The 27971-nt window shown below is 42.4% G+C and overlaps 1 protein-coding gene across 2 annotated transcripts; it reads left to right on the top strand.

The window, feature by feature from the left end:
- Positions 1-126: 126 nt before the first annotated feature.
- On the top strand, positions 127-27670 carry LOC113013204 (glutamate receptor U1). Of its 2 annotated transcripts, none has more exons than XM_026153928.1 (10): positions 127-340; positions 516-588; positions 2561-2592; positions 10595-10774; positions 16076-16299; positions 21701-21798; positions 22839-23056; positions 23162-23381; positions 26900-27150; positions 27226-27670. In XM_026153928.1, exons 2-10 carry the CDS (start codon positions 525-527, stop codon positions 27322-27324), a joined length of 1386 nt encoding a protein of 461 aa, XP_026009713.1. In that variant the 5' UTR covers positions 127-340; positions 516-524; the 3' UTR covers positions 27325-27670. The 2 variants fall into 2 exon arrangements, with proteins under 2 accessions (XP_026009713.1, XP_026009711.1); XM_026153926.1 differs by having other exon boundaries at positions 128-352.
- Positions 27671-27971: the final 301 nt, after the last annotated feature.

The following is a 27971-nucleotide window of genomic DNA, read 5'->3' as shown; positions in this document are numbered from 1 at the left end:
GATCTTGTTGTGTAACCGTGCAAAAACACATGGTAACTGTTTAAAAGTCTGAAAATCTAAGACATAAAGTGATTCTGCCTCAGAAAAACACACCCAGCTCTAGGAAATTGCATACCTCTCAAGACTTTGTAGTTTTTTTGGCCCAGCAGTTGTGGGTTTATCTCCCTGTGAGCCCTTATCTCCTCCCTCTCTGTTTCCCATATAAACCCTCCACTACTTTCAGCCGCACTAAGTCTTTTCAGTGGCCTGCTCACAAGATATTTTTAATTTCTTACTCATTTTCTTGGACTCGCCCTGTGTCCACAATCTGTTTCTGCATACTGTGCCTGACAGAGCAGAGGTAAGGAAAGAGGTAAGGTTTTTTTTCCTTCATGTGCCAAGTAAAAACAACTGCAAAAAAACCTGTTTAAAAGTGTTGTGTCTGCAGATAATTTCAATGTTAAATCAAAGACATCGCTCGTCATAAACATGGTCATGTTTTCACAGAAGTTTAAAGTAGTCTGTGTCATTTACAGGACGGAAACATGAAACTCTGCATGGCTTTATTCGTTTGTGTGGCAGTCCTGACTGCATGGTTCTTTACTGCAGGTAAGAATAATGCTACATCTGAGAGATGTGCAATCAAGGAAATTGCCATTAGTTCATGAGTTGCATTAGATTTCTAAGCAGGTTTTTAATAATGTTACCTATGATCATGAAACCATGATCTCTTCCTCACTCTTACAAAGAAGTTTTGTTACCTGAACCACACCAAACAAAGTCTCAAAAATAAAGCAAAGTCTGAAAATGACAGTTTAACATGGGACACAAACCCAGGTCTCCTGGTTAAAGGTCTAGTAACTGACTAATGTGATCTTTTACAAACCCTTGTTTGATGTGTAGGGATGTTTTCTGATGAGGCAAAATGTTCTAAGTAAGAACAAACAACACTTCAGCTATCAGGGAATTATACATGGGCACTTGTTATTGCTCAATCTCTGCTCTCTTCCTCAAGTTGTGTTTGCTAATCTTACAAAGTTATTTTCATGTGCATGGGGTTTTTTCAAGTGCTTGACCACATTCTTGTCAGATTTATACATTTTTCTTCCCAGCTTTGTAAAAAGTAGCTGGTACACAAGATGAGGTCTATTACTTACAGATATTTCCCTTAGAGTCGCGTGAAAAGAAGTTTCTTCCAGAGCTAATAATCAGTGTCAGTACATTGTCTTTGTTGTGCCAAGCTTGAAATAATGGTGAGGTACTGATGGGCTGATTAATCAGCACGAGTTTGTGTCTTAGGTCTCCAATTGTTTTTCATTCGTTTAATGTACCTGGAGGCAACTATATAAATAAAACTGAATTGAATAAAAGTTTTAAATCCATCCAACTGTCCCTTAATTATTGCAGCCCCACCCCACAAATGAATACTGGGTATAAACATTTACAATTTCAAAAAAAAAAAAATCAAGATCTGGGCCAACTTTTGATACTTTGTTAACCATGATGTTCCCCATTATCCATTTCTCCATTAGGTTTTATTTTAAACAAGCATTGAAAACACCTCCACGCCTTCAAGTAAAACATTTTCTGATTGGACTCTTAGCATTTTACTCTAACTAGCATTAAATTACAACTTTAATGTATGCTATAACTAAAATTCTGTGGCAAGATTTAGACTGCTGGAGGCCTATCAAACTTCACACAGGGGTCCAGTCCACACTGACAGACTCCTATTTCTCACCAGTGGAGGGGCTACTGCCCTACTGTGCTCCAGAAAGCACTGTGATGAATCAATTAACTGTGTGAGAGGAGGACTCAGCAGGCAGGCAGTGAAGTGACAAGCATCTCCGCAGATTGTAGGTCCTGCCATCATCACTAGAGGAGACTGGCATCGTGTCATCAGCTTTATATTACCCAACCAGAGCTGCTTTTGTTGTGGTACGCAATTATGAAAAACTTGCACCCCTAGCACCTCTGCATGCCCCACATCCCCGACCCCTACCCTCCCATCATTTTCTCTTCTCTGACAGACCTTGGCAGGGCATGTTAAGTCCTGGCATGCCACTGCTCACAGTTAGAGCAAGAAGAAAACAACTGTGAGTGTCATGAGTAATGATGGGATTGGCTGGGGGGTTTTATCCCCTGATTACATGGTGAAAAGGAGTTGGTCAGTGGTGGTGGGAGGGGATGGTTAGATTAGAACAGGAAAACACATCCTTTAAGACCTCACTTTGATCCCATCAAATGAGCCTTGTCCCCCCCACCTATTGTATCTCGCAACCTCCCCTCACCATGGAGCCAATTTCTCAGCTCTACTAAAAAACAACCGAAAACAAGACTGTCATTGTCCTTCACTGGCTGTTTGGCTGATTTATTTGCTATGGTTCAGAGAAAAAACACATGAAGGGAACTCAGCAGAACAATATGCTTCATTAGGCTTTTTGAAGCCATACTTTCCATAAGCCTGTAGACTTGAAACCAAACCACAAATCAGACTGAATCCTATTATTTTGATCTGATGCTTAATTACTTTTTTCCCAAAAGTTCAATTCTGTTTTTCTTTTTCTTTTTTCTGTTCTAGATGCCAAGGAGTTATTCATCACAACCATAAAGGTATTCTTTCTTTGTCTCTTGTTCCTGACTAGAATGCCAAAGTCCAGCTGTGATACAAAGTCAAGTCAACAATATAAGAATTTATGCCTCTTATATACAACTTCATTGTATGTTCAGAATAGCTCTTAACTCATTCACTGCCATTGACGTCTATAGCCGTCAATTGCAGTGAATGAGTCAATGGGTTTAACTCATTCACTGCCAATGGCTGGCAGTGAATGCGTTAAATCATGTAATACATTATTTTGGAAGACTGGGAATTGATCTTACCCTTGTTGAACTTGAACAAGCAAGCTAATTATCACTAGTTGCACAGTGTCTCTTTAATAGTTTAAAACATTGTGTTCTGGTTTCAAAAACAGACATAAACACTTGTCCTTTATATCGGCAAAGTTGGGTTTTCTGTCCTAGTCGCCATAATTCTTACTGACCCACTTTACACTTCACTGTCAAGTATAAAATAAACCAAATAAACACAGTCCATATGCCATCTTCACCATTTTCATATCGAAGGAAGCTTTAAAGTCTATCTTTACATTTTCAAAGTTAGCTTATATATATATATTATATATATATATATATACACTCTTAACATAAGGTATTGTACAGTCTATCTGATTAAAATATGAGTAAACAGATTTTTTTTTATTAAGCAAACACAAACAAACAAAAAACAACATAGCACAGTGTCTGCCACCTTTCAAAAAATTAAAACAAAATAAAAAATTCAACAATTCCTTGCAGGCAGTCTTTATCCATCAAACAAGGGTCCTGCGCAGTAGCTTTGCTGTTCCTGGGACTGCGCTTTTCTGGACAGAGATCTTGGATGTTGTTTCTGGGATGTTCTTTAGCCAGGGCTGGACTGGTAATCTGGCATACCTGGCATTTGCCCAGTGGGCTGATGCACTTTTGGGCCGATGGCCGTGCACCAGTGCTGCATGCACTGACATAAGCCCATTCATTAATTTTCACTACTGATACTGTATTGCCCAATCAAATCTCTCTACACAACCAGGCGCTCCACTTGCCTTTGCTGTACTTCACACAACATGTAGAACAGAGTTTAGTGAGAAAGAAGTGGAGAAAAGCTGTGGAGCTGCTAAGACAGATAAAAATAAACTAAAAATAAATGCAGCAAAATGTGTCAAATTAACCGACATGTTAGCTGTTGGGGCTGCTGCTGCACCATCAGCAGTATTGCCAACAACAACTTTTACAAGCTCTCACAGCCACAGGAGGCTGCTGTTAATAGCACCAACAAGAAGTGCAGGAAGAGGGACAACGGTCCCAACAAGAGAGTGATATAATAGATGGAGGATATAATTCCCCGCTCGCCCCTGCCATCTATCCTTCAAGCTCCTCTACCAGAGGCCTGGGAGCTTGGGGGTCCTGCGCAGTATCTTAGCCATTCCTAGCGCTGTGCTCTTCTGGACAGAGTTCAAGTTCAAATTTATTTATATAGCACTTCTAAAACAACAGGTGTTGACCAAAGTACTGTACAATAAAATGGACAAGGCAATAAACATAACAAAAAAACAGAATAGTGTTTTAGAAGAGAATAAAATCATAAAAAAGAGAATAAAATCATAAAAAAGAATAATAGTAACAAACTCATGATGAATCAAAAGCCAGAGAATAAAAACGGGTCTTTAGATGACTTTTAAAAGTATCCAGTGTTGGGGAGGGTCTGATATGCAAAAGCAATATATTCCAAGGTTTGGGGGCAGTCACAGCAAATGCCCGGTTTCCTCTGTGTTTTAATCTGGACCTAGGGACAACCAAAAGCATTTGGTCTGCAGACCTCAAGGATCTTGGGGGAGAATACCAGGTTAGGAGAGCAGCAAGATATGTAGGGGCTAGTCCATGCAATGACTTAAAAACAAGTGTTAAGATCTTAAAGTCAATTGGAAAGCTGACTGGCAGCCAGTGTAGTGATGCAAGCATGGGAGATGTATGATCTCGCTTGCGTGTGCTAGTTAGAAACCGTCCTGCAGCGTTTTGAACTAGCTGCAGTTGGCCAATTGATGAAGAGGTGACGCCAGAGTAGAGACTATTACAGAAGTCGAGGCGAGATGAGATATAGGCATGGATCGCTTTCTCAAAATCTCTGAAACGGAGAAAGGGCTTAACTTTTGTAATTAGGCGAAGATGAAAGAAACTGGTTTTGACTACATTATTTATCTGTCAAGTGCTGCCAAAAATCACTCGTAAATTTCTTGCAAAAGGTTTTTTTTTATATAATTTTCTAAGGGGCCAAGGTCGTAATGGTCAGAAGGACCAAAGACAATGACCTCAGTTTTCTGTTCATTTAGATTTAGAAAATTTAGAGCCATCCATGCCTTGACATCTTCTAGACCACAGGTGTCGAACTCCAGGCCTCAAGGGCCGGTGTCCTGCAGGTTTTAGATGTGTCCTTGATCCAACACAGCTGATTTAAATTGCTAAATTACCTCCTCAACATGTTTTGAAGTTCTCCTGAGGCCTGGTAATGAACTAATCATTTGATTCTGGTGTGTTGACCCAGGGTAATATCTAAAACCTGCAGGACACTGGCCCTCGAGGCCTGGAGTTTGACACCCCTGTTCTAGACAATCAAATGGTCCCTTCAGAGGATTCACAGATTTTCATTTTAGTGGAAGGTAAATCTTAGAATCATCTGCATAACAGTGAAACAAAATTCCATATTTTTTAAAAATAGATCCCAACGGGAGCATATAAATTGAAAAAAGGCCTGGACCAAGGATAGAGCCCTGGGGGACCCCGCAAAAAAGGGTCATCTTTGGAGGCTATGTGTCTCTGAATCTAACAGAGAAAATACGATTAGATAAGTAGGATTTAAACCATTCCAAAGCAAGCCCTGTAATTCCAGCATATTGTTTCAGTCAAGAGATAAGAATCCTGTGATCTACTGTGTCAAAACGGTGGTGGTTCACCAATGTCGTGTTGGTCTAAAAAGGTCTGGAGCTGCGGAGGGACAATTTTCTCCAGAACTTTTGACAAAAAGGACAATTTAGAGATTGGGCGGAAATTTGATAGTACTGTTAAGTCCAGATCAGAGATGGACAGTAACGCGTTACTTGTAACGCGTTACTGTAATCCGATTACTTTTTTCAAGTAACGAGTAAAGTAAGGGATTACTATTGCAAAAACGGTAATTAGATTACCGTTACTTTCCCGTAGGAACGCTGCGTTACTAAATCCATGATTTTTTTGCGAGAATGTCTCATGACAGTGACGTAAGCAAGTGCGACGTTCTTGACAACAGCTGTCTGCAGATCAACAGTGGATAATATATCAAGTGCGGGAGAGAGTATGAGCGTGCAGCGTTTAAAGCATGGAAGTACTGACCTTACTTTAAGTTTGATTCCATAAAAAGTGACAAAAACATTAGTGTCCGTTGTGCGTGGGAAGAAAACTTCTTTTTACAGCGAAAAAAAACCCCTAAACTTCCAAGCAAGCACCGAGTGCGCTATGATGTAATGGGAATGTAATGAGTATTTCCAGACAAGCTGAGTTGAACAGGGAAAGCAGTCGAATGAGTGGTACTGTTAGTAGGTAATGCCTGATTACCTGGTAATGCCAGAGATCTCAGATGTTGTTCCTGAGATCTGTTGAAGCCACTCGCCTAGCTTGGGAGTCATTGCACCTAGCATCTACCACTGTTACCTTCACCCTTCACATCTTCTCCAACTCTTCTCTGAGCCCTTTCTCATGTTCCTTCTTCCTGATGTCATTGGGAACCGCTACATCTATCACTACAGCTGTCTTCTTCTGTTTGTCTACCTTCTGTTTGTGTTTGTCTACCACAAACAGGCCATAATCGGCACAGATGTTCCTGTATCCTATGCCTGCCTGCTAGCATCTTGCACCCTGTTGTTATGTGCTGGATTGTCTTGGGGACATTTTTACATAGCCTTCACCTTGAGTCTTGCCTGGTGTGATAGACCCCAACCTCTATGGATCTTGTGCTCAAAGCTTGTTCCTGTGCTGCCATGATTAGTGCCTCTTTGCTGTCTTCAGTCCAGCTTTGTCCAGCCACTGGTAGGATTTCTGGATATCAGCCACCTCCGCTATCTTCCGGTGGTACGTACCGTGCAGGGGCCTGTCCTTCCATGATGGTTCCTCGTCTCCCTCCTCTATCTTGGGTTTCTGCTGTCTGAGGTATTCACTGAGCATGCGGTCGCATCCAGATGTATTCATGGATGTTCATTGTCTCATCCTGGACTGTGGTGCTGACACTCACCAGTCCCCATCATCCTTCATTCCGCTTGGCGTACAGCCTCAGGGTGCTGGACTTGGAGTGAAACTCTCCATGCATGGTAAGGAGCTTCCTGGACTTTATGTCAGTGGCTTCTATCTCCTCCTTTGGCCAGGTTATTATCCCAGCAGGGTACCTGATCAAGGGCAAGGTGCAGGTGTTGATAGCCCGGATCTTGTTCTTACTGTTCAGCAGGCTCCTCATGACTTGCCCAACCTCATCATGGTTCCCATTAGCCTGTGTAATCCCCAGGTACTTGTAGCTGTCTTCTATGTCTACAATGTTACCTTCTGGTAGTTCGATCACCTCAGTTCTGACTACCTTCCCTCTCTTTGATATCATCCAGCTACATTTCTCCAGTCTAAACAGCATTCCTATGTCATTGCTGTATATCCTGGTGACATGGATCAATGTCTCGTTCACTCTTGGCATACAGCTTGATGTCATCCATGTACAGGAGGTGGCTGACAATTGCTTCGTTCCATAGTCAGTATCCGTAGCCAGTATCCGTAGCCAGTCTTGTCAATGATCTGACTGAGGGGGTTAAGGCCTATGCAGAACAGCAGTGGGGACAGGGCATCTCCTTGGTAGATCCCGCACTTGATGGTGACTTGTGCTATGGTCTTGAAGTTGGCCTCTAGAGTGGTTTGCCACATCCATATTTAGTTCCTGATAAAGGCTCTTAGGGTCCTGTTGATCTTGTCTGGGCATTCCACGATCCAGGTGTGGGGCATCAAGTCATATGCCTTCTTGTAATCAATCCAGGTACAGACCAGGTTGGTCAGTCTGGTCTTGCAGTCTCGGCTGACTGCTCGGTCTACCAGTAGCTGGTCTTTTGCTCCTCTGGTATTCTTGCCAATTCCTTTCTGTGCCCCGCTCATGTATTGAGCCATGTGCCTGTTCATCTTAGCCACCAGATGCCTGACGGGAGCTTCCAGCAGGTTATTGGCCAGTAGTTGGATGGGACTGGTCCCTTCTGGGGGTCCTTGGGGATCAGAACTTTCCGGCTTTGTGTTAGCTATTCCGGGTGTCTCCCATCGACTAGCAGCTGGTTCATTTGTGCTCCCAGACGCTTGGATGGTTGTATGGAGAACAGTTGCTTTATTCTCCTGCCTTCAATCTCCCTGGTGTACCTCTTCAAGCGGCTGGCCAAAGCTCTGAGTCATTGCTTGTCAGTTTCCAAGGCCTCAGGTATGGACAGCTTTCTGTACTTCTTAGGCACCTTCTTCATTGCACCTTTCTGCAGGTCTGATAGTTGGCTAACCTCCCTCCATGCTACCTTGATCTTAGCCTCTGGTCTCCTTCTCCATGGAGGGTAATCAGAACTTGTGGCTGTTCCACTTGTAGCCAAGCATCTCACTGATCACTGCTGCCAAAGTGTAGATCAGCTGGTTAGTCTCGGTAATGGTGGTTGTAGGTATGGTATGTAGTGCTGCATTCACATCATCCAGTAGATCTTCTGAGGGTACTTCACGTAGTCTTGGTAACCAGCTATGGAGGTTCCAGGTTTCAAGCTTCGCTGTGATCCTATCTTTCAGGTCAGTTCCTCTTGCACTCAATGATCCTTCTTCCATCGCACTTGGGGCTTCGTATATATATGTGATAGGGTGTGAGTGTGTACTTGTGTAGACACTCGGGTTCTTTAAATACAAGGGGGAGAAAATTCATCAGAAACCCAAGGCACAGAGACTAAACACGTCTAATCAGAAGAGGTTTATTCCCAGTGAAAGAAAGCAGGAATAAAACAAACAACATTCTAAAAACTTATGCAATAAAATGTTCTTATTACACTAAATTCTAAAGCAAACACTCAATAAAATTGTCTTAAAAAATCTCCAAGAAGAATGTTCCTTATAGCTAAGAGGGAAACAATTCCTCTTCTGGTGCTGAAACTGCGCCAGCCTAGTCCCAGGGAACAAGGAATCTCTTCTCGTTACTCTGTCTCTTCATCGAGCTCATCGCACCACAACCCAGTTTTGGCCCACAACAGCACACAACTGAGTCCCTGGCTTGCCGCTACCATGGTTTTCCTCGTGGCACCTCCCTGATGTGTCATCCGTGAAGCTGGCCTGGCTAATCTCCATGGCAACCCTCCCCCCCAACAGGGCTGCACCTGACGAACAACAGTGGAAAACAGTACTCACAAATGCCGACAGAGGTTCACCTGTGGCCTGCTGTTGATCACACCCATTATTCCCCACTGTTTGCCGTTTCTGTCGCTGGAAATGGAGTTTTAGGACATCCTGATAATAATGAATTACAGTAGTCCAGCCTAGAAGTAATAAATGCATGAACTAGTTTTTCAGCGTCACTCTGAGACAGGATATTGCTAATTTTAGAGATATTGCACAAATGGAAGAAAGCAGTCCTACATCTTTGTTTATTATGTACATTGAAGGAATCTGAAAATATATGCTATACCTTCTGATGATACTGCCTAAAGGAAGAAGGTACAGTATAATGTAATCAGATTTGGTCCTACCACACAACCCTGTGGAACTCCATAATTACCCTTAGTTTGTGAAGAGGTCATTCAAACCATACAGCATGCTCTAATGACCACTTTTAGTCATACAGCCTTGGATAAAATAGAATTGGTACAGGCCATCTGCCTGCACAGAGCTCTGTTGTCAGGAAGCAGTTTACAAAGTATGTCGGACCCCTCTTGTTTATACTGTTGTTGGTCCATCAGCCTGCCATAAGAAAAAAGGAGCAAATGTATGACCTACAAATAGCTCAAAAGATAACAAGTATTAAAAATAATGAACAGTGTCCACAACAGCCACTGTCTATACTTTTTTTTTTTGTTTTTTTTTTTTCACGGTTCACCCATTCCTGGTAATCTCTAGTAATCGCTGTATCTCCCGTCCATATTCTGGCCCACTTGTCAGCCAGTCAACATTCAGGAGTCACTTACGTCTATCAAAGTTAGAATAAGGAAGGGTGGGTTATGTGAAAACCCCTCTCCCCTCTCTGTATGACTGAAATTGTATATGCAAACCAACACATTTGAGGGACTGTAAAACCAGTTTAAGTGAAACACAAAATCCAAGGCATAACACTATTAGGTGTGAACAAGTCTCACGGACCAGATTATATTTACTGTTGTTTACTCAAATCTTGTGCTCAACAACTGACTCCTGCGTTTCATAATATTTTTAATAAGGATTTAGAGGCACAGGATGTATCTATTGTTTGGATGGATGCTTTTTTAGTTCTGGTTCCTAAATCTAGTTATTTAAAAACTTTAAATGCACAAAGACCGGTAGGCCTCACGTCAATTGTGATAAAATACTTAAAGTCAAAGAAAAGGTTAAGGGTGAAGTTAAGGGAAACTGAGGATGTGCTTGACTCCACAAAGTTCATAAAGGAGTGGAACATGTCAGATTGACCTTCTTGAACCTGACTGTTAAAAACTCAGAGTGAAAAGTTCCTCAAGTATTTCGGTGCAAAAAGTGAGACTGCCTTACACATAGCACTTTTTCCTTTAAACAGTCATTTACATACTACAATTTTAGGATTCAGAACTTAAAACTATGCGACAGACTGGCGACCTGTCCAGGGTGTACCCCGCCTCTCGCCCTATGACAGCTGGGATAGGCTCCAGCACCCCCCGCGACCCTGAAAAAGGATGAGCGGAAGTGAATGGATAGATGGAACTTTACACAAACTTCAAGTTGTAAGAGCATGTTGATTTCCTTTAAATTTAAAGTATGCCTTGCTTGCTGCCTTGTGTTTTGTCAGGATGAACCATATGCCATGAGCAAGGGCTCTGAGCTAGAAGGCTACTGCATTGATCTGATCTCAGAGCTCTCCAAGAAGCTAGGCTTCAAGTACAACTTGCATCTGGTCAAAGACAACCGCTATGGCGCCATGGACTCCAGCGGCAACTGGAATGGCATGATTGGTGAAGTCATCAGAGGGGTGAGTCATAGAGTTATAGAGCACTGAAACAACTCTACCTCAGTGTGTTACAGTATGTGAACACTGTAGTATGTGTCTTTAGTGTAATGTGTTTCGTTGCTCTTGTTAAATTAAGTTTGATACCCTCCTGTTCAACCTCAGACCTTGCTTTGATGAATGTACACTTTAAATTTAATGCCACCAATGTCTGAGCCCTCCTAATATTATGCATTATAGATTATCCGAGCCACAATGCTCTTTGCAATTTTACATTAATTACATTAATTGGCAAGATTACTCTTAAATTGTCAAATTAATTTAATTTATCCCTCATAATGTCCTCCCGATTTCCATACACCTGTGGTCCTCAGGGGTCATAAATGTCCCCACTTCATTTGAGTGTTTTTTAAAATATAAAATATAAGTTGTCAATCAATTCAGTGTTACACCTTAGTTTTACTTAAGACCAATACATCAATACAAAATTTACCGTACATTATACATTTTAGGGCCACCAGACCTTGTTTACATAAAGTACACTCTGTTTTTGAGCGAAAATAAAATGAGACAATAAAATATTTAATTGTTTAGATAATTTTGACTATTTGTCTAACTACAGAGTCCTGTATGTTGAACTTCAGTAAGAAAGGTTTTTTTTGAAGCATTTGAAGCATTTAAAATTTTTAAATGGCAGCACATGTGACCTCCATTTTTGACCTCCTGTGGTCCACAGAGGTCAAAAATGTCCCCATCTGGTTTGAATGATACTTAATTAATATGAAGTGGATTTTCCCCCACTTTTAATTAAAACTTAATTCAAATATTTTGACACAATTTTTTTTATTCCAATTCAAATTTAAGTCCGATAAAAACCTCATAAAAATGAATTTTTTCTTTGTTTTTGGGTAAAAAAAATTAATTAAATCATCAGTTATTGTGATTGGTATATGACGTATACGTATATATTGGTATATGACGGGTATATGTCAAAGTTAATTTAGAAAGCGGTTCTTAAACTAATTCAAGTTTTTTAATGGCAGCAAATCATCACATCTGTTGTCCTCTGGGCTCAAAGATGACCCCGCTTGCTTTGACTGTTTATAAAGCAATAAGTATAAAATATCATCCATCTCTGTGTTTAAAGGTTTTATTCATCTTTATTCCAACTCATTACCTGACATTTTTCTATATTTTGGCATGGTAGGACACCAGGGCATGGATCTGAGTGAAGGTAAACTTTCATGAGGACAAAGGCGTCTCCATATTTGACACAAGTGCAGGAGGAAGCTCAGGTTTATTCCTCTGCACTGGTCCCATCATGGACAGCTTTCTTTTCTGCAGTTGCAGGCCAAGGGTCATATACAGTAAACAAGTTGTTACTGGTGATTGTTTTCTTTTGGAAACCTTCTGCAATGTTAGGGACAACTCGCGTGTCCTGGCTACAGGACAGACTGTTTGCCATTGTGCACTAGCATGTTCCATGTACAGCTGGACCTGGCATCATATACTGCCCATGGTTTTATCTCATAGTTCCCCGGTTTACTTGGGATGTTCTGTTGGAATGGACAGAGTCCTCTGAAGGGGACTTGGTGCTCATACACAGTCACATCAGTACCAGGATCTTACATCAACAGCAGGAGAAACACCCACTTGTTCCATACACCTCAAATGGGAGCACGTTTGTGTCATGAACAACGATCATCTATTGTGTCTTTATCAAGAAATTATAACCTTTTTGCGCTTCTATGATTAATCTTGTGTCACCTTTAAAACTTCTCTACCAGACTCAGGATGTCATAAACTGGCCGTAGCGACTTTACTAGATGCACGGCAGTAAGAATCAATATGCCCACATATGTCTACAGCTGCATTCGATCCATTTTTCTTCCTCTCTCGTTGTCCCTCCTCTTTTGTCATTGAGTTGGCTGTAGAGCAGGTCATCTGCTAATTGGATGGTTGTTGGTTCAATCTCTGTGTGCTCTAATCTGGAGTTCTTACCAAGGTGTCCTTTGGCAAGTTACTGAACCCCAACTTGGTCTCTGATGCATCCAGAGACCAAGCTACTTTTAGTACCATTGATGTTAAGTTAGACTCTTTTTCTCCAATTGATCTTTCTGAGTTAACTTCAATAATTACTTCCTCCAAACCATCAACGTGTCTTTTAAACCCCATTCCGACAAAACTGCTCAAAGAAGTCCTGCCATTAATTAATTCTTCGATCTTAAATATGATCTACCTATCTCTAATAATCGGCCTGGTAGACCTTAGTGCAGCATTCGATACTGTTGACCATAATATCCTATTAGAGCAATTAGAACATGCTTCTAACAGACCAAAATTTTTGAACATTGATGATCATTGCCGGCCGTAACTCACATAGTGTGTCATATATTGCTGTAGGTATTACAGGTACTGCACTGCAGTGGTTTGTATCATATCTATCTAATAGACTCCAATTTGTACATGTAAATGGAGAGTCCTCTTCACACACTGAGGTTAATTATGGAGTTCCACAGGGTTCAGTGCTAGGACCAATTCTGTTTACACTATACATGCTTCCCCTAGGCAGCATCATTAGAAGACATTGCATAAATTTTCACTGCTATGCAGATGACACCCAGCTCTATCTGTCCATGAAGCCAGATAACACACATCAATTAGTTACACTGCAGGAATGTCTTAAAGACATAAAGACCTGGATGGCCACTAACTTTCTGCTTCTTAATTCAGATAAAACCGAGGTTATTGTACTCGGCCCTGAAAATCTTAGAAATATGGTATCTAACCAGACTCTTACTCTGGATGGCATTACCTTGGCCTCCAGTAACACTGTGAGGAACCTTGGAGTCATTTTTGACCAGGACATGTCCTTCAATGCACATATTAAACAAATATCGTTAGCTTCATAGCATAAGTGCCTAAGTCATTGACTAAGTCAAATGACTTAGGCAATTATGCTATGAAGCTAACGATATGTAAGACTGCTTTCTTCCATTTGTGCAACATCTCTAAAGTTAGAAATATCTTGTCTCAGAGTGACGCTGAAAAACTAGTTCATGCATTTATTACTTCAAGGCTGGACTACTGTAATTCATTATTATCAGGATGTCCTAAAAACTTGCTGAAAAGCCATCAGCTGATCCAAAATGCTGCAGCAAGAGTACGGACAGGGACTAGAAAGAGAGTGCATATTTCTCCTGTTTTGGCTTCCCTTCATTGGCTTCCTGTTAAATCCAGAATTGAATTCAAAATCCTGCTCCTCACATACAAGGTCTTAAATAATCAGGCCCTATCTTATCTTAATGACCTTGTAGTACCATATCACCCTATTAGAGTACTTCGCTCTCGCACTGCAGGCCTACTTGTTGTTCCTAGAGTATTTAAAAGTAGAATGGGAGGGAGAGCCTTCAGTTTTCAGGCCCCTCTTCTGTGGAGTCAGCTTCCAGTTTGGATTCGGGAGACAGACACTATCTCTACTTTCAAGATTAGGCTTAAAACTTTCCTTTTTGCTAAAGCATATAGTTAGGGCTGGACCAGGTGACCCTGGATCCTCCCTTAGTTATGCTGCAATAGACATAGGCTGCCGGGGATTCCCATGATGCATTGAGTTTTTCCTTTCCAGTCACGTTTCTCACTCACTATGTGTTAATAGACCTCTATGCATTGAGTCATACCTGTTATTAACCTCAGTCTCTTTTCCACAGCATGTCTTTATCCTGTCTTCCTTCTCTCACCCCAACCGGTCGCAGCAGATGGCCCCGCCCCTCCCTGAGCCTGATTCTGCCAGAGGTTTCTTCCTGTTAAAAGGGAGTTTTTCCTTCCCACTGTCGCCAAAGTGCTTGCTCATAGGGGGTCATATGATTATTGGGTTTTTCTCCGTCTCTATGAAGCGCCTTGAGGCGACTTTTGTTGTGATTTGGCGCTATATAAATAAAATTGAATTGAATCCATTGGCATGTGAACGTTAAAAAGCATAATACAAGCAGAATACACTGTGTATAATGCTTTCAGTACTCGAGTAGAAAAGCCACTGAAGGAGTATGGGACCTGGCATATGTGCTTGGACCGTGGTAGATTGTCTTTCTCTGTGGCACATGAGAGAGTCATGCATCGTCTGTCACTGGGAAGGATAGAAGACCAGATCAATGTTTCCTCACATTTCTGCAAATATTCCTCTGTCTCAGCTGACTCCTCTTTCTTGTTTGATTCTTTGTCTTCATCATAATTGAAATGGAAGATGTGTAGTCCTCTGACACATCTTCTATTTCAGTTTCACATTCTGAAAATTCAAGAAACTTCAAGAAGCCCAGTCACTTTCTTTCCAAGCTCCTCAGACTACCATGTCCTGGATGCCTGAGAACCTACTTGAACATAGTTCAGATTCTTCATCATTTTCCTTCACTTCATAGCCTTCTTCCACTTCTGCAGGTGGGTGATGTGCTTTTTCAGAGAAAGGGTAGCATGTGATCTAAATATTGACAATATTTTCTTTATCTTCTAACCCTGGACCTTCCTGAACATTGATTCTCCCTCCTCATTATACTAGAGGACAATATGTGCTTTGTTCTACTGGTCATTGCTTTGCACAACATGGTAAAAAAAAAAAAAGTATATCTCACAAATCTCTAGTGCAATGGAGGCTTGTGAGCATACTTTCTGTGTATGTATTATTGTAGGGTCTACCTTACAATATGAAGCACCTTGATGTGACTGTTGTTGTGATTTGGCGCTGTATAAATAAAATTGAATTGAATGTAGAGCACCTGTCTCCTCATTGTGCTGCCTGTTGTTGTTGTTGTTGTTGTTGTGGTTGTTATGACCATTGCTTGACCCCACACCTCAGTGATCCAAGATCAAAGATGTTTGAAAGCAGTATGGTGTGACAATGTGGCCCTTTGCAACACTTTTCTACTTTGGGGTCATTTTTGTCCACGAGGACCACAGGTGTTATAAAATCCAATAAAAACCCCATAAATAAATCAAACTACTTAAAATTTATTCCAATCATGCATAGCATAGTATTGAATAACGTCTGTTATTTTCAGACCATTTGATGAACAAAAAACACATTTTTGATAGCATAAGCTCTTACCCTATCTGTGTAGCAGTGAGCATAGGGTTATATATATTTCAACATTTGTTATGATGTTTTGTGCTACTTACAAAACAAATGCTGACCATAAATTATTTAAAATTGTTACTCCTTTCTATCTGTACTCCTTTCTATCTGTACTCACATTGTACAGAGTTTTAACTTTTCTTTTCTTTTTTTCATTGATTGTGTCCCTGGTTTTTCATATGTGTTGCTATACCTTGCTTCAGGAGGCTGACCTGGCTGTGGCCCCGCTGACTGTCACTGCCGTCAGAGAGAGGTTTGTGGACATGACCACCCCCTTCATTCAAACTGGCCTCAGCTTCATTTTGCGCGAAGCAACAGACCCTGAAGACAGCACGTTCAGCCTGCTGGCACCCTTCTCCACTGACATGTGGATTGGCATTATCATTGCCTTCCTGCTAACAGGTTTCTGCATATTCCTGGTGGGCAGGTCAGTGCAACAAAACATCCCTAAAACACTAGGGATGTATACATATATGTGTATAAATAAAAATAGAATTAAATAAAATTAAATAAAATAAAAAAATATATATATGTATATGTATATGTATATATGTATAACAAAAACACCCAGCACGCCCCTGCGGGCGGTTTATCCTTCAAGCTCGGGTCCTCTACCAGAGGCCTGGGAGCTTGAGGGTCCTGCGCAGTATCTTAGCTGTTCCCAGGACTGCGCTCTTCTGGACAGAGATCTCCGATGTTGTTCCCAGGATCTGCTGGAGCCACTCGCCTAGCTTGGGAGTCACCGCACCTAGTGCTCCGATTACCACGGGGACCACCGTTACCTTCACCCTCCAAATCCTCTCGAGCTCTTCTCTGAGCCCTTGGTATTTCTCCAGCTTCTCGTGTTCCTTCTTCCTGATATTGCTGTCATTCGGAACCGCTACATCGATCACTACGGCCATCTTCTTCTGTTTGTCTACCACCACTATGTCCGGTTGGTTAGCCACCACCATTTTGTCCGTCTGTATCTGGAAGTCCCACAGGATCTTAGCTCGGTCATTCTCCACCACCCTTGGGGGCATCTCCCATTTTGACCTCGGGACTTCCAGGTTATACTCGGCACAGATGTTCCTGTACACTATGCCCGCCACTTGGTTATGGCGTTCCATGTATGCCTTGCCTGCTAGCATCTTGCACCCTGCTGTTATGTGCTGGATTGTCTCTGGGGCATCTTTACACAGCCTGCACCTTGGGTCTTGCCTGGTGTGATAGACCCCAGCCTCTATGGATCTTGTGCTCAGAGCTTGTTCTTGTGCTGCCACGATTAGTGCCTCTGTGCTGTCTTTCAGTCCAGCTTTGTCCAGCCACTGGTAGGATTTCTGGATATCAGCCACCTCCTCTCTCTGCTGGTGGTACATACCGTGCAGGGGCCTGTCCTTCCATGATGGTTCCTCGTCTCCCTCCTCTTTCTTGGGTTTCTGCTGCCTGAGGTATTCACTCAGCACTCGGTCAGTTGGGGCCATCTTCGTGATGTATTCGTGGATGTTTGTTGTCTCATCCTGGACTGTGGTGCTGACACTCACCAGTCCCCGGCCCCCTTCCTTCCTCTTAGCGTACAGCCTCAGGGTGCTGGACTTGGGGTGAAACCCTCCATGCATGCATGGTAAGGAGCTTTCTTGTCTTTATGTCAGTGGCGTTTATCTCCTCCTTTGGCCAGCCTATTACCCCAGCAGGGTACCTGATCACGGGCAGGGCGTACGTGTTGATGGCCCGGATCTTGTTCTTACCATTCAGCTGACTCCTCAGGACTTGCCTGACCCTCTGCAGGTACTTGGTGGTTGCAGCTTTTCTAGCGGCCTCTTCATGCTTCCCATTCGCCTGCGGGATCCCCAGGTACTTGTAACTGTCCTCTATGTCTGCAATGTTGCCTTCTGGTAGTTCAATCCCCTCAGTTCTGACTACCTTCCCTCTCTTTGTTACCATCCGACTACACTTCTCCAGTGTAGACTCACAGCCTTGGCCAGCCGCTTGAGGAGGTACACCAGAGAGATAGAAGGCAGGAGAATAAACCAGCTGTTCTCCACAGAACCAGCAAAGGTGTACTCTCAGTGGCAAGGGAACAATAAGAGAACAGCACCACCAAGGCTGGAGACGGAGCAATACTGGAAGAGCATATGGGAGAAGGACGCAACCCATAATGGCAATGCTCAGTGGCTAGAGGATTTGAGGGCAGACCACAGCGACCTCCCTGAACAGGGTCCAGTAACCATCACAGTGGCAGATATCCAAGAAAGGGTCTCCAGTATGAAGAGTTGGACAGCACCAGGGCCCGACATGGTTCACGCCTACTGGCTGAAGAAGCTGACTGCACTCCACGAGCGTCTGGCAGCACAAATGAACCAGCTGCTAGTTAACGAGAGACACCCGGAATGGCTAACTGAAGGCCGGACGGTCCTGATCCCCAAGGACCCCAAGAAGGGACCGGTCCCCTCCAACTACCGACCAATAACCTGCCTCAGTACTACATGGAAGCTCCTGTCAGGCATCATATCAGCTAAGATGAACAGGCACATGGGTCAATACATGAGCGGGACACAGAAAGGAATTGGCAAGAATACCAGAGGCGCAAAACACCAGCTACTGGTAGACAGAACAATCAGCCGAGACTGCAAGACCAGACTGACCAACCTGTGCACTGCCTGGATTGATTACAAGAAGGCCTATGACTCAATGCCCCACAGCTGGATACTGGAATGCCTAGAATTGTACAAGATCAATGGGACCCTAAGAGCCTTCATCAGGAACTCAATGGGGATGTGGCATACAACACTAGAGGCCAACTCCAAACCCATAGCACAAGTCACCATCAAGTGTGTGATCTACCAAGGAGATGCTCTGTCCCCACTGCTGTTCTGCATAGGCCTTAACCCCCTCAGTGTGATCATTGACAAGACTGGCTACGGATACCGACTACGGAATGGAGCAGTTGTCAGCCACCTCCTGTACATGGATGACATCAAGCTGTATGCCAAGAGTGAACGAGACATCGATTCACTGATCCACACCACCAGGATATACAGCAATGACATCGGAATGTTGTTCGGACTGGAGAAGTGTAGTCGGATGGTAACAAAGAGAGGGAAGGTCGTCAGAACTGAGGGGATCGAACTATCAGGAGGCAACATTGCAGACATAGAGGACAGTTACAAGTACCTGGGGTTCCTGCAGGCGAATGGGAACCACTGAAGAGGCCGCTAGGAAAGCTGCAACCACCAAGTATCTGCAGAGGGTCAGGCAAGTCCTGAGGAGTCAGCTGAATGGTAAGAACAAGATCCGGGCTATCAACACCTACGCCCTGCCCTTGATCAGGTACCCTGCTGGGGTAATAGGCTGGCCAAAGGAGGAGATAAACGCCACTGACATAAAGACAAGAAAACTCCTTACCATGCATGGAGGGTTTCACCCCAAGTCCAGCATCCTGAGGCTGTACGCTAAGTGGAAGGAAGGAGGTCGGGGACTGGTGAGTGTCAGCACCACAGTCCAGGATGAGACAACAAACATCCACGAATACATTGGGAAGATGGCCCCAACTGACCGAGTGCTGAGTGAATACCTCAGGCAGCAGAAACCCAAGAAAGAGGAGCAAGGCGAGGAACCATCATGGAAGGACAAGCCCCTGCACGGTATGTACCACCGGCAGATAGAGGAGGTGGCTGATATCCAGAAATCCTACCAGTGGCTGGACAAAGCTGGACTGAAAGACAGCACAGAGGCACTAATCATGGCAGCACAAGAACAAGCTCTGAGCACAAGATCCATAGAGGCTGGGGTCTATCACACCAGGCAAGACGCCCCTGAGACAATCCAGCACATAACAGCAGGGTGCAAGATGCTAGCAGGCAAGGCATACATGGAACGCCATAATCAAGTGGCGGGCATAGTGTACAGGAACATCTGTGCCGAGTATAACCTGGAAGTCCCGATGTCAAAATGGGAGATGCCCCCAAGGGTGATGGAGAATGACCGAGCTAAGATCCTGTGGGACTTCCAGATACAGACGGACAAAATGGTGGTAGCTAACCAACCGGGCATAGTGGTGGTAGACAAACAGAAGAAGACGGCCGTAGTGATCGATGTAGCGGTTCTGAATGACAGCAACATCAGTAAGAAGGAACACGAGAAGCTCGAGAAATACCAAGGGCTCAGAGAAGAGCTCGAGAAGATGTGGAGGGTGAAGGTGATGGTGGTCCCAGTGGTAATCGGAGCACTAGGTGCAGTGACTCCCAAGCTAGGCGAGTGGCTCCAGCAGATCCCGGGAACAACAGCTGAGATCTTTGTCCAGAAGAGCGCAGTCCTAGGAACAGCTAAGATACTGCGCAGGACCCTTAAGCTCCCAGGCCTCTGGTAGAGGAGCTTGAAGGAGTGGGGAATTTTTTATTTTTTTTATATATATATATATATATTTTTATCTATATAAAAAAAAAATTCAAGCTCGGGTCCTCTATCAGAGGCCTGGGAGTTTGAGCGTCCTCTTCACCACAACAGACCGGTACAACAGAACCACATCATCCACGAAAAGCAGAGATTCTGAGACCACCCAAGTGAAACCTTTTCTCCACTTGGCCATAAAGATTATGAACAGAATCTGTGACAGAGGCAGCCCTGGCGGAGCCCATCACCCACTAGGAACGAGTCCAACTTATTGTCGGCTGTGCGGACCAGGCTCTTGTAACGGTTGTATAAGAATCGAATGGCCCGTAGCAATGGGCCAAACACCCCATAATCTCGGAGCACCTCTCACAGGACACTCTGAGGGACACGGTTGAATGCCTTCTCCAAGTCCACAAAACACATGTAGACTGACTTATAATTAAAGGCAACATGGATCAGCCACAACATTACCTTCCTGATAATGTGTAGGTCTTGCTCATGTTGCTCTTTGGGCATAGATACCTTCTGACTCTGCATTGGCACATTAGCTTTAGATCCTGTGGTGGGTTAAAAGGGCATCCTTTGTGGATCAGGCTTCTCTTGATACATCCCACTATGATTGCGAACCCAAATTTAGAAGCTTGACAATGCCCTGGACTCTTTATCATGTTTCTTAGGCCAGCGGTCCCCAACCCCCGGACCTCAGACAAGTACCGGTCCGTGAGTCGTTTGGTACCGGGCCGCAATAGTTGAGGCTCAGGTGTGAAATGTATGATTTTCAGGGTTTTTATCGGTTTTCAGCGTTATTTTGTTATCGTTTTTATCGTTAACTCGGTTTTCCTGGGTCTTTTCACTTGTGTTATGAATAAATCTTCTTTTTTTCGGTACCGGTACTAGTTTTAATTTGTTGTATTTATCCGCGACACCTTAAAGGCCGGTCCGTGAAAATATTGTCGGGCATAAACCGGTCCATGGCGCAAAAAGGTTGGGGACTGCTGTCTTAGGCCATTCCTGGGCAGTTTTTAATATGGCAGAGTGCTTGGGGGTGCTGGGGAAGGCCACCATTGTCAGGTGTTGCTGTTATCATGATGATGGTTGGTTAAGCAAAAATATGCATGGATGATTACACTTCTATAAGAGAGCTACCACATAGCCAACTCACAAGTACCTGTTTTACAAACCTGAATTTGACAACTATTGTCCCTATGAGGAATTGAACAAAACCAAAAACATCCAGTTACCAGCAAAGCAAACTGTAAAAAATGTAAAAAAGAAAAAAAAGTGATCTACATGAATACCAGCAGAACATCCTAGCAGAACATTGCAATGTTGCATTGTAACAGGATCATCCATGTTATTTTGTTCATCTCAATGATTTTGTTGTTGAGGTTGAATGTTGTATATACAATTGAATCTTGAATTATGTTATGAAAGCTTTCATTTGTTTTATCCTGCAGGATCAGTCCCAGTGAATGGGCTGAGCCAGACACAGAAGAACACAGTTTCACTTTGCTGCACAGCTTCTGGTACATTACAGGAGCTCTCACCCTGCAAGGTATTGCAGCAGTCCACTAAATTAAAGCACAGAAATGCACTCTTCTGCTGCTTGCCACTTTCTACATGCCTTAAGACAAATATGTAGTAACATGTTTTACGGTACACGGATCATTTTGTAATACCTATAGAAAGAGATCAAATAAGGAAAATGAAAATGACAAGTTCCACATGCATAACAATTCAATGTAGTATATTGAGACTTGTATCAATGTCTGCATATAGTCAACAACTGAATGTCAAGTAAAATAAAGAAGTTACAATTCGCTAGTATTATGTGTAAACGTGTGATGGCTGTAGTGCAGGAGGTAGACCACTTCATCAGCTAATCAGAAGGTTGGTGGTTTAATTCCTGGCTACTCCAGTCAGAATGCCAAAGTGTCCTTGGGCAGGTTAGATAGAAAAATGTGCTTTTATGAATGAGTGAATGACGCAAGTTGTTTGAAGTGCTTTGGATGCATAAGTTGAGTATAAAAGTGCTCTCTAAAAATCAGTCAATTCAGCATCTACTTTTCATTTTCACAATGAGCTGGGGGTATTTTATTAATAAGAAACTGCAAATAAAGTTTGCATTGAAAAATAAAGCTGTTTTTAAATAAACTGCTTACTAATAACTAACAGGAGTAGTTAGGATTCCCTCTTTTTTTTCCCTCAAGTTTATTTGACATGTAAAAACTTCACAGTAGCTTTAACACTTCTTTTCTCACTCTTCATGTTGCTCTCAGTAATGATTTGATTGGCTATGTAATGAATAGTGAAGAGTGCAAATGACTAATCTGTGTATATACACTGACTACTGTAAAGACAAAAGGAAAAATCTATGCTTTTTAAAATAACCCTGCTGTAAATATGAGAGAATTGTGCAGAGTGAAACAGCATAAAAATATCAGTAGAAAATATATATTTCAAGTAGCTGAACATCAAGAGTAGGCTCTGTTTGAATAATATAAATACATTATTTTCCGTTGAAACTGCAACTCTGTTTCTTGGTTGATTGTTTGTCACCTGCTGACTGCTTGACCACTTTCTTTGTCCTCTCAGGAGCCGGTCCTCACCCCAAGGCATTGTCTGGACGTGTAGTCAGTGCCATCTGGTGGCTGTTTTCTGTATTGCTGCTTGCCTGCTACCTCTGCAACTTAAAGTCTGCGTTGAACTCCAACAGCAAACACATCTCCATTAAGAGCTTTGCAGACCTGGCTAACCAGGATGTAATCAATTACGGCACAATTGAATCTGGATCTACTATGCTCTTCTTTAAGGCATGATCAGTTACTCCTAGTTAGCATTCATAGTCATTACTGCTGCTACATAACATATGGGAAAGGTTCAATAAACATGATAAATATTTTACTTTACTTTCCTAGAATTCCAACAATCCTGTGTACCGGCGTATCTACCAGCACATGGAGCGTAAAAAAAGCTATGTGTCCAACGCAGAAGAAGGTATACGCCGCACACAGGAAGGAAACTTTGCATTTATTGGTGAAGCAGTGTCCTTGGACTTGGCAGTGGCTCGGTACTGTAAACTGACCCGTTCACCAGAGGTCATCTCTATGCGGTCCTACGCCATAGCAGCACCTCTAGGTGAGTTGCTTGGATCTGTCAGGATGCTGCTTTCTAGCTTTCTTCTTTGGTGGCCCACACATGGGCCAGCACAAGGCCAGTTGCAGACACACTGCTGGCCCTGTGCTGGCCCAGAACAGTTTCAGCTCTGGCCCCAGATGTCAGCTTAATGTGTACCTTAATCAAGCCATGTAATAACAACATGTGCCGGAACATAATAGTGCAAAACTAACATGATGAAACTCTGTTCAGACACTGAATCAACTGATTCTTATATAGCCCTTTTCTAGTCTCCCAGATTACTCAGAGTGCTCTATACAACATGCCACATTGACACACTGGCTGTATCCCAATTCAGGTTCTGCAAGCCTTAAAGTACACAGCCTTAACGGTCCACAAGGGCCGCACACTCAAAGACTGCTAAGGCCGGAAGTGTGAGTTTTGTGAAATGGGACGGTCTAGCTCCTGTCTCGCTGCCCAGGTTGCCTAGCAACTATGATACTAACAGCTGGAAACGTTTCATACAGCATCGTTTGACAGAAATGAAGGAGAAAAGTTTTTCTGTTAGTTCATTTTGTTTATCACATCACTTTGATTTGATAAGTATCTGAGGCTGAGACCACAGGACTGTAAAAACATGATTGTTGGGCTTCATTTCTGTACTGAACACTCATTTTAAGATTAGCTAGTTAATAACAATTAGCTAATGTTGTTCATGAGACTAAAGTCATCTTACTTTGGTAATGTAAATGTAATATGGCCAATATCAAAGTTATTATTATATTAACCATTATTAGTTATTACAGCAGTGAACTTAAACTCTGTGTCAAATACTGAGCTTCAGTAAAGATTCAAGTTGCAGTTATTTATATTTCCTATCACCTTAAATCTTCACTCAAAGACAAGCATCTTTGACAGTGTGTATATAGATATATTAAATATAATAGGCAAATGCTGTTATTTTATTAAGATGGCATTACTAAATTTGGCTCAATGCTTACATATATGTGTAAAAAGAAAATGTACGAGCTGTGATAACTGTTTCTGATAGAATGAAGAGTAGACTGATATATTGAATATTCCTTTATTGGGTGAGAAAATCATACCATGTCATAGCTTCTTTAAGTCATACAGAATAGATATCAGAGCCTTAAAAAGGCTGACTTCTGCTAAATGGGTCAAACTGGGCAGAAAGTATACCGAAAGTATATATCATATCATCTTTATAGAATATGATGTAACACTATAGACCAACTTACCTCAGAGAATATATAAAGCATATAAACGATTATGATGCAACAAACACAGCAGTACTAATCCAAAATACTCAAAGCTTCATAGAACTGAAACAAACATTTATTTTAGGTCCATTCTGCTGCTGATACATACTTTAGGTTTCTGAATATTACACTTGTTGCTGCCTTTCATAGTGTGTAACTTGAAGGCCCTGAGTACTTTCTCCCACACTGAAAACACTGGAATGATAAAATTATTTGAACATTACCTAATAAGACTGATTCAGGACAGACAATTAGTTATTTTAAACTTTTCTAGCAGTCCTTCACAAACAGGGAACAGTCTGTCTATTCTCTCCATCTGTCAGCTGCTGCTGGCTCTTCCTCCTCCTCTTCCTCACACACTGTTGAGTTTGTCCCGGTGGATCATCAGGGGTGCAAAGCCTCACAGATGATGTGCAGCAGTGGGTCCCTCAGTCTGTCCTCACTCTGGACACTTGCAGTTGTCACACATGGAAATCAAATGTGTGATAAGCTACAGGATTCAAACACAAGTGTAACTTATAAACACATGTTCATACTTTTATTACACAATCAGAGAGAAAGACAAAGAGAGAGAGTGCAGGACAGATAGACAGGTGACAGTCTCAGGTGTATACACTGCTACAAAACAGCACAAGAGAAGGAGGATTTAGTGTTTGTGTTATTACGAAACAAGAAGAGTTCCCAGATGGTACAGTGGACACATGTGTGATTCCTGTGATTAAGGCATCTTTCTTTCAGCTTAACGAGTGAACCGTCAGCTCGTTCAAACAAACATTAAAGTCCATTTGGCTCGACACCACCAAACAGAGGCAGCAATATAACATAGCTAAAATTAACAGTGCAGTGAATCCTGCTTGTGCCGTGATATTCAGGATTGCAAACCGAGCAGCATCACTGACTTTCAGCTTGTGTTTGTGGATATATGACTGACTTTAATTATCCACAAAATCATCACAATCTCTGTAAGATTGCATAGTGCAATATTTGGCTTGGTGATATTGTATCAATACAGGGACACCAAAAGTTCATATTTTATGAAATACATTAAAATACTCTGGGAATACTACAAACAAGAGAGTTCATATCACTACTTCCCTCCTTAGACAATCTTAGCAGAGCAGATTCACATTAAATTGACTGAACTGACAAAACATTGGACACACTTAGCGTTACAAAGCTACCTCCTAGTTCAGACGGAGCTACTGGTTCAGTCACACAAGTAAAAATAGGACAGCAACCTACTTGCATCTGTCTTATGGCAACATTTATGGCAGGTTTTATTGTCAGTGTGTATGCTTGAAAGTTTCACTTTGTTTTCACTTTGAAACAAAACCCCCAAAAAACAAAATGAGACAATTTTATCTGATTGAATAAAATCAGTATTGACAAAGAGGTGGCTGAGGTAGATCAGGTCATCTGCTAATCGGAAGGTTGGTGGTTTGATTGCTGGCTGCTCAGGTCTGCAGGCCAAATATCCTCAGGTAAGATCAATGTGAATGTGTGGATTCTTAGAAAGCACTTATACAAGCACTTTTTCTATGCTTGAGTCCATTAGCATTTACAGAGTTTAACCCTCTCGGTCATAGATATACCTTTAAAATTAATTCACCTTAAAAAACTGACTGACTTTATAGGTATTTTTTAGTTTTGACATAGTGTATTACCCTAAAATCACACAAAAATGAAAGAAAAAGATAGATTTCTTACTATGAAAACCACAAACATGTTTAACAAATCAGTTTTCCCTTCAGCCATTAAATGGACAGGATTTTGTAATTCATACCATAATTGCATTGTTACCTGACACAGTGCTCTGGTAACTGTTGAGACACGTTTACTTACATACATATATATCCACATGTACAATGCAGCTCGATTTGGCACCAGTGTTTCTGCCGTGATCAGCTTTCCAGCTGCCTCCACGCTCCTCTCCCGTCCCTAGCGTCACTAAAAAAGGGAAAAAAGTTCATCCGCCTGATTACCTCGAGTCCGCTGTACCACCTATCCCCTGCAGCAGAGACAAAGACTGGGCAATGGCATTTTTTAAATAACTATTTACAAAACAATCAGGTGTCACAATAAGATTCCACCCAAATTATTTGTGCCACTCCAAAAAGTAGTTCCTGTCATAAGTAGAAAAACTAAACTGTAAAGGTGGTGAGTTGTGCCACTGTGGAAAATGGTAAACACTTATGGTAATGGGGTGAGACATTCAGAAACCTCTTTCTTCACTCAAATCGCATGTTTATTTCCTGCTAGGATCCCCGCTGGTGAAGAATCTAACTGTTGCCATCCTCCAGCTCAGTGAGTCTGGTGAGCTAACATACCTGCGTGAGAAGTGGTGGGCCAGCAGCTGTGTTGGCACTGATGGAGCCCACATCTCCGAGGCCCTGCAACCCTATGACTTACGGGGCCTGTTCCTCCTCCTGGGACTGGGTCTGGGCATCGGGCTCCTGCTAGCCCTGCTGGAGCTCTTATCAAGGGCCCACAACCAAGCTAAGGATGGCAAGGTAGGAAAGAATATCACAATGTAATCATGGCATGGAATGTTTTTATCCTGTAACATTTCTTCTGTTCTTTGGCAGAAATCCTGCTGCTTGGTGTTGACATCAGAGCTGAACCGGAGGTTTGGCAGTGGAGGGGAGAGCACAGAGCACGACACCTCAGACAAAAGCAAAGCCTAAAGAAGAAGCACCACGTTGTCATTCGATAAGATAGTGTTAGAGAAGTGAACAAGCTGAGAGCTTTCTGTATTTCCGTAGTAACAGTCGCATATTGTGTTGTATTTCAGTGGGTTTTATACTTTGGTGCCCAGTTTGAACAACTACCAGCAGCAGTATATTAAGCACCAAACCCACAGGTATATTTCAGACTTAATATTATAATCAGTCTGTCTTGTTAGCTGTTTAGCGTTGTTTTATTATCACATATTTACATCTCACTTCTAACACCTGAAGTTCTTCTGTCACAGTTGTAACCTGGTCTTACTATTTGCTTGTATATTCCAAATAAATACTCCAATATCCTGCCTGCTCTGTTTTTCAGTGTATACAACTTTATTGTTCATTGTAGAGAGGAGTTTCATTTATTAGAGCAAACATTAACACCACCTAGGGCCTGTACTAACAACCAAGTTCAACATACCCAGGACATCCAGCCTTTCCTCATCTTCATCCAGCACATGAGAGGCAATACTGAAAGAAAATGATACAAACAGATCACCATGATAAGGCTTGGGAAGCTAGAAGGGGAAAAAGTCTGAGCATTTTATTTTTTCTGTTGGCTGGCACCACAAATAAAACCCTGGGACACCATCACACCACTAGTACAA

The sequence above is a fragment of the Astatotilapia calliptera genome, chromosome 20, assembly GCF_900246225.1.
Source record: "Astatotilapia calliptera chromosome 20, fAstCal1.2, whole genome shotgun sequence".
NCBI lineage: Eukaryota > Metazoa > Chordata > Actinopteri > Cichliformes > Cichlidae > Astatotilapia > Astatotilapia calliptera.
Note: the sequence above shows the minus strand (reverse complement) of the source record. Positions and strands in the feature narration are given on the sequence as shown.

Bases quoted from the DNA above. Each gene is read 5' to 3' on its own strand.
- LOC113013204 (XM_026153928.1), top strand. From the start codon at position 525: ATGAAACTCTGCATGGCTTTATTCGTTTGTGTGGCAGTCCTGACTGCA. The intron at 10,775-16,075 runs GTGAGTCATAGA...ACCTTGCTTCAG, and splicing joins TTGGTGAAGTCATCAGAGGG to GAGGCTGACCTGGCTGTGGC. The intron at 16,300-21,700 runs GTCAGTGCAACA...TTTATCCTGCAG, and splicing joins TGCATATTCCTGGTGGGCAG to GATCAGTCCCAGTGAATGGG.